The sequence below is a fragment of the Euprymna scolopes genome, chromosome 21 (assembly GCF_053919585.1).
Source record: "Euprymna scolopes isolate OS-2025 chromosome 21, ASM5391958v1, whole genome shotgun sequence".
In the NCBI taxonomy this organism is placed as follows: domain Eukaryota; kingdom Metazoa; phylum Mollusca; class Cephalopoda; order Sepiida; family Sepiolidae; genus Euprymna; species Euprymna scolopes.
The window spans coordinates 64,206,212-64,217,568 of record NC_136502.1 but is presented as its reverse complement, the minus strand read 5'-3'; the positions used below and the strand labels follow the sequence as shown (position 1 = coordinate 64,217,568).

The following is an 11,357-nucleotide window of genomic DNA, read 5'->3' as shown; positions in this document are numbered from 1 at the left end:
GTTTTTTTTTTTTTTTTTTTTTTTTTTTTTTTTTTAATGAAACCTTGGTCCTTGCTCCCTTAATTGAAAAAAATTAGGGCTTGAGTTACATTTTTCGAGGAGTTATAAGCTTGGAAAAACGGGGTGGAATTATTCACTATTTTTCACGAAATTTCTGACACACCTACCAATCTACCCATGTCGATTCTCTGTTTAAAATATTTTAAGTGTTCAGCCCAGCGCTTAGTAATTTCTATCTTATCAGTGAGGAGAATGCCATCCGACACAAATATTGGGGATGCCCCCCTTAAAATGAAACAAAATACCCCCTTGTAGTTTTGGTAGAATGATTTAAAATGACATCTATCCACCATATCTTGTAAGGCCCTGGCTTTCTGCTCCCACCAGTTTTGTTTCATTTTCGGGAGCTGAGATTGTGCCAACCTTTTGGCCTTGTGTTAGACTGAAGAATTTTTGTCAGTAATCCATACTTGATGGGTTTGATGCATGTTATTGAGCAGAGGGACGATAGTTGGATCATTTTCATCAAACCAATCTTGGTTTTTCCTTTGAACATTCCTATTGACTCTTTGGCAGAATCATACACTGCAGTTTTCCAAGATGCTTCAATGTCATTCCCACATACAACAGAGGACAGCTTTTCATCCTTGTGAAATGAATGCATTATCTCCTTAACCTTCAACTTGCCTACATCAATTCTCTTGACAGAAGAATTACGTTGGTTTCGAACAGGGCGCTTGATTTTCATCTTGACTGTGGAGCAGATCAATTTATGGTCTGACCAACATTCCTCGATGCTGTAAGAGCGTGTAAGACTTATATCTTGTCTATCAGAACGACGTTCAATGGCATAATCAATGAGATGATAATGATTAGACCGGGGAAGCTTCCAACTGGCTTTCTTGCAATTAGGCAGCTGAAACACTGTATTAGTGAGCAAAAGAGCAAATTCACTGTAAAGAGACAATAAGAGAACACCATTTGAGTTGATTTTACCAATTCTATGTGAACCAATGACATTTCTCCAAAAGTGTGTATCACTACCCACACGAGCATTGAAGTCACCCAAGGCAAACAGCTTATCTTGTATACAGACCTTGTTTATCTGTTCATGTAAAGAGGAGTAAAACCTCTCTTTTCGCTCATCAGATGAATTAAGTGTAAGTGCATAGCAACTCAAAAATGTGCCATATTTGTCCTTTTCTACTGCAATGCACAAGGACATAAGTTTGTCATTTATACCAACATCAGGGACTCAAGATCTTTGGCAATATCATTCCTGATGGCAAAACCAACACAAGATTCATGTTTCTCAGAACTTGGTTTTCCAATCCAATAAAAAGTGTATCCACCTTCAACTTCCTCTAGCTGTCCTGTATCAGAAAGAGCTGCAACAGAAATTCTATGATGCCTTAACACACGTGCTATGATAGTGGTTTTTCGTTCAGGGTTCTTTTTGTTATCCTGGAGTGTTCTTACATTCCAAGTTGCAATGAACATATTTGTTCCATGTATTTTGCTTCTATTTTTGATTTGGGTGCAAATATTGGATGCCCAGACATCTGCACCTGATGGCAGGGACATGAGCAAGTAAACAATTTTTATAGACCCCTCCCCATGAAGAAGAAAGCAGTGCCATCCTGTAAAGGGCTGCTTTATGATGAAAGGACACAAGTCACACAATTTCTTGCGGGTGTTGTGCCTTTCACCACCTATGTGTAATGTTCATGTTAGGAACTACCAGTTACATCCTTCACCTGTTCCCGTCACAATCCCATCATCACAGGATTTATTGATTTAATATTAGTTAAAAAAAAAAAAAAAAAAAAAAAAAAGCACATATCGATGTACCAAACTTTAGGCTCTAATGAGTGAACGGAACAACCGGCACTTTGATTTGTTTTAAGTGGTCATTGCTTGTGCTGAACAAAGCACACTCTCTCCACTGAATTAATGTGATCTGTACAGGTGCACACTGTGCCACACGTCAGATGATAAAATGATAAAATGATTTTCTTGTAAGATTGTTCCATCTCCTTGATCAGTTGTGAGCCAACACTAAAGGGCCTGATCCACCCTTGTAAGCTTTCTGTGCAGCTGGGCATCATACCAGCTATTTCTTGGTCCTTGACTCTAACTGTTAATTCAGTCTAGTGGACACATTGCTTAGCGATGTTGTATCAACACAAGGTTTAGCAGGCCTGCTGAGACCAGTACCCAGGTTATAGCTCTTGGAGCTAGCAAGTGAGAGATTTAGGAGATGATTGAGAATCAGTGATCTCTGTCCACCCTATTGGGTGCAGCAGCCAGAGACTCAAAGGTACTACCTCTACCAGAGCCCCTATACCATATATATATATATATATATATATATATATATATATATATATATATATATATATATATATGAGAACCTTGATTCCAGTAAAGCAATTGGTACTGATGGTATTCCAATTATAGTGTTAAATGATGGTATTCCAATTATAGTGTTAAAAATGCTACAACCAGAACTTGCCCCCATACTTACCAAACTGTTTAAGCGTTGCCTTAAGGAGAAGTGCTTTCCAACACCCTAGAAAACCTCATCAGTATGCCCTGTATTTAATAATTCAGGTGATTAAGTCATCTCCCTCTCAATACAGACCAATAAGTCTCCTGTGTGTCATGAGTAAGTTGCTGGAATCCATAGTAAATAGAGAAGTAGTCAACCACCTCAGCAGAAATAACCTTCTTAGTGACACGCAATATGGGTTCCGTTCTGCAAGATCTACAGCAGATGTGCTAACTGTTATATCTTATAGGATTAGCGAATCTCTCAACAAAGGATTCATTTCTAGGGCAATTGCTCTTGACATATCAAAGGCCTTCGATAAGGTATGGCATAAAGGCCTACTTTGCAAGATTTCCAGCTACGGTATAACTGGAAATGTTTTCTCAATCATTAAATCATTTCTCTCTGATAGGCTCATAAGAGTAGTGATTGATGGGCAGAAATCAGAGGCCCACAGTATTAATGCTGGAGTCCCTCAGGGGTCCATCCTGGGCCCAACTCTCTTCTTGATCTACATCAATGATCTCCCAAAACACATACTAAAATCATTCGTTGACATCTATGCTGATGACACGACTATCTATGGTAACACATCAATGGCCGTAAATGACAATGTTCTCTCTGATTCTCTCTCCTCTGATCTTGAGCGCGTGGTACAGTGGGGGAAGGGGTGGCTGGTTACCTTTTATGCATCTAAGACCAAGCTCCTATCATTACATCATCAACGCTCTGATCCCCATCTGGCATCAATTGAAATGGATGGCTCTCGTCTTGGGGAGGCCCCATGTTTTGATAAGCTTCTGGGTTTGACCTTTACTCCTGATCTGACATGGACCGCATACATCAAGTCTGTGGCCAAGGTCGCTGGGAAAATGGTAGGATCCTTCTACCGCTCCAGAAGATATCTCACTAATGATGCAATTCTCTATTTATATAAAAGCCAAGTACGTCCAAGGATGGAGTACTGCTGCCACATCTGGGCAGGAGCTGCTAAAAACAGCCTATCCTGCCTTGACAGAGTACAAAATAGACTTTGTGGTTTGGTGAGGGATGCCCTTTTCTCTTCCCTGCAACCTCTCTCCCACAGAAGAGACGTTGTGAGCCTGTCTCTGTTTTATCATTATTTCCATGGCAAGTGCTCATCTGAGCTCCATCTCTGGTCCCCCCTCGCCAATCTTTCATGAAAAACACCTGACTAGCTGAAACCACTGTCAATAATTTTCCCCACTATTTATTGATGCCTAAATCAAAATGTAGATTCCATGAACAAAGCTTCTTTCTTAGAACTGTATGCCTCTGGAACTCTCTGCCGCTTGCCTGTTTCCCGCCCGACTTCAACTTGGATGTCTTCAAGTCCAACATAAACAAATTCCTGATGAACCGCCCCCTTAAGTAAGACACTTTATCAAATCTCCAATACTAACGATTACTATGATACTATCCCATTGATTACTGTAAACACAATAACCCTTATCCCCGAGTGGCTTCTGGGCCTTGATAATTGGTGACCTCCATGTAAAAAAAAAATAGATATATATAGATCTATAGATTTATGTACATATCTCTCTCTCATATATATATATATATATATATATATATATATATATATATATATAATTTGCTTGACATATTAACAAATTAAAAAAAAAATTTTTTTTCATCTTTTTAGGAAAATAGTGCCAGTTTTGTGACAACAAATGCAATCCTTACATATGACCAGGCACAAACCAAATGCCCAGAGGTAAAGTGATACATTTTCATACATTTATGATTACTAGCTAAAAAAGCTACTGGCTAACTATTTACAGATCTGAAACCAGGTATGTCATAATCCCAAGAATCCTTACTTTTTTTTTTTAAGAGAACATAAGGGATAATGAAAACAACTGAGCTTAAAAAATCTCATTAATGGCATACATAGAAAAAGCTGGATTATCTATGAAAGAATCTTTTTAAATTTTTAAAATCCGAACTTATTACCATTTTTGTGCCTCGAATGGATGAATATTTTTTCCTTATGATCATATGCGTTTGGCAACCTTTTTTCTTGCTATTTTTTCAAAATATAAGATTTTTTAAACAAGATTTAGCAATGAAATTTGTTAAATAAATGTATTTTGTGCAAGAAATCAGAATATGTTATTGAAAACCTCCAAAAACTAATGGTTTCTGAGTAATCTACAACAAATACCCATAAGTATGCTTTTGTCGTAGCTTGCTAGTTAATCACTCCCATGTTTGTAAACAAAAGTATGCTATCAGCTAAAACTTACACTCCTTAAAACACGATGACCGTTTTCAAACAACAAAGAGAAAATACACAAATTTCACTTTTCACAAACTAAACAAAAATAAAGGACTATTATTTCAAATCTCTATTAAAATAAATACAGTTAATAAACCCAAAGACACTTTTAACTGTAAGGAATACCGTGTAAAATATATTATAGCCAATTCCGGCTCACTTCCAGCAACTCCAGCTCATTACTGCAGCTTCGAGCGATTCCAGCTTACTCCTGCAGCACCTCCAGCTAACTCAAGTGGCTCCTCAGCTCATTCCTGCAGCTCCAATGTTTTTAGCCACTAGCTCCTGTAGCCCACTGACATCCAACTACCCATACCAGTGCCCACTGATGTCCAGCTATCCGTTCTAGTGCCCACTGATGTCCAACTGTCTACTCCAATGCTCACTGACATTTGACTACCTGTTCCAGTGCTCACTGACGCCCGGTTACCTGCTACAGCACTCACTGGTGTCCAACTACCTGTTTCCAGTGCCCACAGATGTCCGACTACCTGTTCCAGTGCTCATTAACATCGAGCTACTTGTTTCCAGCATCAAAACATATATATGACTCAGATTCATCTGAGGCATGTGGTTCTACATGAGAGACACAAAAATCTCAATCTCGTGTGGTTCACATTCTCGTTCTTGTTGATCTTTATATCCATTGCCATACATTTTACCATTTATTCTTTACTAAACAATAAAACACAATGTCCTATCACCTTTAACGGAACATGTGTTTATCATCCTATTGCCATTGCTTTTTTGCTTTGTTTCTACTTTAGTAGTTGTAACCAGATCAGGCTGTTGGAAGATGACTTGCTGACATAACTGCACCTACATTAATACCTTTTCGTTTTAACTGCACAACTAATGCATGTTCTGCAAAACCTAAAACAAAAACAACATCCCCCTCCCCTTCCCTCCTCTTTTGTACATCCACTTCCCTACTGGCTTCCTAATTTAAAACATACCAACCAAAGTAATAAAAACAACCGAACTAAAATCCATGAATACATGTAAACAACCTGAAGTATACTTCCCTCCTTTTTTTTGTCCTATCGGTAGGGCATGGGAATAAGCTGACTGCCCCCTTGCAGAGGGTAAAAATCCCTCAATGGGGCAACCAGTTAGCAATGGGTTGCTACCCGTAATGCCTTAGGATGTGATCGTGGTGATTGAGCTAACCTAGACCTGGGTGCATAGAAGTCTAGGCACTGCAACATATCTTCGGCCCTTACTTCCGCTAGATGAGTGGTCGGAGAGGCCCGATCCAACCAATCGGCCAGTCATGCCACTTACACCCAAAGTACCAACTACCATAACAAAGAGCGAAACTAAAAGGTACCCCAACCTTTTTTTTTTTTTCCTCTCACTACCAAAATAGGCAAACCAAGTAAGTGCTAGAAGGCGGTGGCAAGGGTCAATTAATTGGAAAGACACTCCATCTGAACATATGTATTTTTGAGGACATAATGAACAGGAAATAAAGTGCTTAAGAACTTCTTACCAAAAGAGTATATCCTCCATGTAGCCCCGACATGGACAAGGCGAATGGGTTTCCCCCTTACTATGCCCCAATTTTGGACTCCGAGGTGGGTAGGGAGCATGGGTGATGAAAAATAAATCCCAAAATACATGGCTGAAAAAAACAAAATAATGAAGAACAAAAATCGAAAACTAGGAAAACTGTTCCAAATATAGGCGAAGGAAACTTAGTTATCGAATTAATTGAAAATAAAAGATTGGAAACTTATCACCTTTTCTAATAGAAAAGATATTCTCTACAAAAAGTAAACCAAAAATAATTAAAAAAAACAAAAGACAGAAATCTATTAGTTGAAGTAACCAATCTTAGAGACATTCAATCTCTACTCAAAATGAAGAACTTCCATGAGTACAAGTGCAAAGTCTTTCCCCATAAAACACTAAATACTTTGAAAGGAGTAATTCGAAGTTATGAGCTATCATTAGCAATGGAAGAAGAAATAAAAACTGAATTGGAAAAATAAGGAATAATCAACCATATCCGCATAAATATAAAAAGAAACAATAAAATAATAACCACCAACACATACTAATGTTTAACAAACCTAAAGAAATAAAAATTGGCTACTTAAATGTAAAAGGAAGACAATGCATCCCAACTCCATTAAGATGTTTTGAAAATATGGATATCATAAAGAATATAAACATGCGGAAAATGTGGCAACAGAGAGCCCGAAGAAGAATGCATAAATGAGGTGAAAATCACCCGGTCTTCTTCAAAATATGTAAAACATATGAAAAAGAAAAAGAAATAATGGAAGTAAAGTACAAAAAAAAACATAACTTTCCTAGAAGCCAGAAAAATAGTTGATATATATTTGAATAGAATTTCCAAATAGCCTAAGAGAAAAATACTCAAATCTGGGAAACAAAATAGAAATAACAAATCCAACCAAAGAAATTTATATTCCATCCACAACAGAACCATTAAAAAAATATCACAGAAACCAACAAAACAATCACCAGAAATTAATAAAAACATAAGCAATGATAAAACAGCAAATAAAGAACGTTCCAGAAAAGAAGAAAACCAAACAATAGACACTCCAAATAGATTCCAAATTCTAGAAAAAATGGAAACCAAAAACACCCTAGATAAAAAAAAGAAAACAAACACAAGTAATCAAGAGGGAAAAAATGAACAAGAAGCCAAAACAGCAACATCTCAAGCAAGATCCAGATCGACGTCCAAATCCAAATAAAAAAGAAAAAACCCAGCAAAACACTTCACCAAGGATACAAACTCTGACAAAAGATAAACCGTCCACCTCTAAAGAGATGGAAATAGAGGAAAATTAAAATAACCTCATGGATAGAAATAGAAAAACACAACAAATCATCCAATGGAATTGTCGTGGAATAAAATCTAATTATAACAAACTTCTTATACTCATTTCACTCTTCAAGCCAGTCATTGTCTATTTACAAGAAACCTTCCTACAAAACAATAACCATTTCAAAACCCTAAACAATACAACTATTTCCATAACACAGGCCTTTGTGTTAATGGAGGCAACTCAATTCTTGTAAGGAATAACATACCTCAAAGCAATTTCTCTGTCAAAACAAATCTCCAAGCAATTACAACTGAAGTTACATTACACAAAACAATTACAATCTGCTCAATATACCTTCCCCGCCTCATGACCAATAAATGAAAATTAACTAGAAAATTTAATAAAACAACTACCTTCACTGTTCAACCTCCCAGGAGACTTTAACTGCCACAATATGCTATGGGGATGTTGTAATGTGCATCCAGGAGACAAGCGCCTGCGTGTTTGTGTGTTGTGTGGGTGCGTAAGAGAGACGGACGAAAAGAAAAGACTTACCTCGGCGCTGGCTCAGCGTCGCCGACCGAAAATAGAGAAAGAAAGATCAAGATGGTGGCCGCCGTCTTTTGTAAAGGATGATATCTCGCAAAGTCACATGAATTCTCGCAATATGCAAATTTAGCCGACCTGCAACGGCCATAAAAGCGGGTGATTGAAAGACGTTGGGAGAGCGATGATTGACTTGGTCGGGAATCGTGTTGCTGTTGCTTCTCGTGCCGTGTGGGTGTGAGCATATCTTACCGTTTTTGGGACCGTTCTGAGTAACCGTTCGCGTCCATCTAGGTACCTTGCTAGTTGGATTTCGTGCAGAACCGGTGTTTACTGGTTATTGAATTGCTTTACGTTGCTGCAACATTACACATCTATAGAGGGCGCTGTAATTTTAAAGGACTTTCCTTACACATTTTCTACAGATATAAAGTCACAAACTCAGAAGGAAATAAAATTGAACAACTAATTAACAAAAATGACTTGTGCCTTCTCAATCAAAAAAATCCCACATACTTAAATCCAACAAACGGATCGACTAGTGCCATTGATCTTGCCATGTGCGATCCGTCAAGTTTCTTAGATTATACATGGAGCACTTATGAAGAACCATGTGAAAGTGATCACCACCCTATTATAATCGATTACAGTAACCCCATCTAAAACCACATACCCAGATAGAACACAAACAAAGCCAACTGGGCCAAATTCAAGGAACTTTGTTCACTAAAATTAACAGAACACTAAATCCAAATAATGGAAGAATTCTCGGAAGTACTCATAACAATAGCCAAAAAATGCATACCCAAAAATTCTCCTCCTGGAAAAACAAACAAATCATGGTTCAATCCAGAATGTAAAACTGCTATCAGACAGAGAAAGGCAGCTTTAAGAAAATTTAAAAAACAACCAACAACTTATTAGAATACAAACACCAAAGAGCTAAAACTCGAAAAACGATTAAAGAATCCAAAAGAATCTGCTAGCAACAATTTATCAACAAAATCAATACCACCACTAAACTCAAAACCATCTGGAAAATGATTCGGAAAATATCTGGAAAATATAATCCGAACCCAATCCTCCTCACAAATAAACAGAAAATAACCAATAAAAAAAGATATTGCCAACACACTAGCTAAAACCTTTGCTGGAAATTCATCATCAAAACACTACAATAAACAATTAAGAAATATGAGCAAAATACAAAATAAACTTTAACTCCAAAAACAAAAAGCCTTACAATGAAATCTTCTCACTCAATGAACTAGAAACCGTCATAGGGAAATCCCATAACTTGGCTGTAGGACCAGATAAGTGCACTACAGCTTCCTTACAGAAATTCCGCCCGAATCATTAAAACTCCTTCTCAAAATTTATAATAAAATATGGGAAACAAAAGATTTCCCAACTTCATGGAAAAATGCAACAATAATACCGATACCCAAATTGGGAAAAGATACATCAAACCCAGAAAACTACAGATGAATAGCTCTCACAAGCTGCCTATGCAAAACGTTTGAAAGAATTATCAGCTACCGTCTCCTATCGTATTTAGATAACAACAAAATAATTTCTAAAATTCAATGTGGATACCAAAAAAATCAGGGATGTATAGACCACATCACTAACCTCGAAAATTATGTCAGAGAAGCTTTCATTAATAAGGAAAATGTAAGATTTTTTGATCTTGAGAAAGCTTACAAAACTACCTGGAATCAAAGTATCATAAAAGATCTCCACAACATTGGACTAAGAGGTAGATTACCTGAATTCATAAAAAAACTTCCTAACAGACAGATTTTCCAAGTTCACATAGATTTGACTTTATCAGACCCACAAAATCAAGGAGGAGTGCCCCAAGGCAGCATATTGTCAACAACTCTATTTAACATAAAAATCAATAACATTATAAAAGCTCTCTCCTTATACATAGATGACTGCTCAATCAGCTACAGATCAAAATACATTCACAATATCAAACAAAAATGACAAAACAACATAAATAAAATTAATAAATGGGCAAGAAAAAATGGTTTCAAATTCTCCAAAACTAAAACAAAATGCATCCATTTCTGTAATCAACACAAACTCCACCCTGACCCAACCTTACAGATTGAAGGTGAAAAAATTCAATTTGTAAATGAACACAAGTACTTAGGAATCATTTTTGACAAAAAAAATTAAACTTCATTCTACACATCAATCATATCAAAACCAAATGTAATAAAGCATTACAATTCCTATGAGTACTCATTAATACAGACTGGGGAGTGGACAAAAACACACTACTCAAACTATATAGAGCACTAATCAGATCGAAAATAGATTATGGCAGCTTCATATATCAATCCACCAGAAAGTCATATCTAAAAACCCTCCAGACAATATGCCACTCCAGACTAAAAATAGCACTAGGAACATATCAAACCTCCCCTGTAGAAAGCCTATATGCAGAAGCGCATGAAACCCCTCCAATGCTTAGAAACCACAAAACTAACAGCCAACCCCACAAACCCAACACACACTAACACTTTAAATCCAAAGTGTAAACATCTTTTTGACCAAAAAGAAAATTCAATAAAAAGTTTTGGACTCAGAATAAAACCAATCTCCAAAGAAGCCAATCTACCCATAACCAAAATTCATGAAACTGTCCTACTCAAAACCCCTTCCTGGAAAATCGTAACCCCTAACATCGATCTAAGTTTAAGTAAACATAAAAAGAAAATACTCATCCAATAACTTATCATGATGACCATAAAATCAAAGAAAAGTATCCAAATCACATCCACATCTATACAGATGGGTCTAAACAAAATAACGCAACAGCCAGTGCAGCAATACTCAATAAATCAATCAAAAAAACTATCAAACCTCCCAAAAGAAACATCAGTTTTCAGTGCTGAAATACATGCTCTAATCCTAGCTCTCAATCTTGCCTCCAATAATAAAAAATCCAAATTTATAATCCTGTCAGACTCCCAATCCACTCTAAAAGCGATTAAAAATAAAAGATGGACAACCTCCTAATCGCAAAATTACTCCAAAAATTAACTGTATTAAACAGTAAAAAAGAAATCATTTTCTGCTGGATACCGAGCAATTAATTGAATTAGCAGATTCAGCAGCAAAAACTGCTTTAAAT

General features: G+C 36.8%; 1 protein-coding gene across 17 annotated transcripts in view; it reads left to right on the top strand.

Moving 5' to 3' along the window:
* Nucleotides 1–11,357, top strand: part of LOC145242419 (P2X purinoceptor 4-like) — a 691,075-nt gene that overhangs the window by 343,439 nt on the left and 336,279 nt on the right. For 14 of the 17 annotated variants that reach the window (XR_013862728.1, XM_080105461.1, XM_080105465.1 and 11 more), the window contains one exon: nt 4,221–4,292. The exons of the other annotated variants lie outside the window; for them this stretch is intronic. Coding sequence is in view for 13 of the 14 variants with exons in the window: in XM_080105461.1 (XP_079961587.1) it covers nt 4,221–4,292 (72 nt within the window). In the remaining variant the exon portion in view is untranslated. The remainder of the gene's footprint in view (nt 1–4,220; nt 4,293–11,357) is intronic. 17 annotated transcript variants of the gene reach the window in all.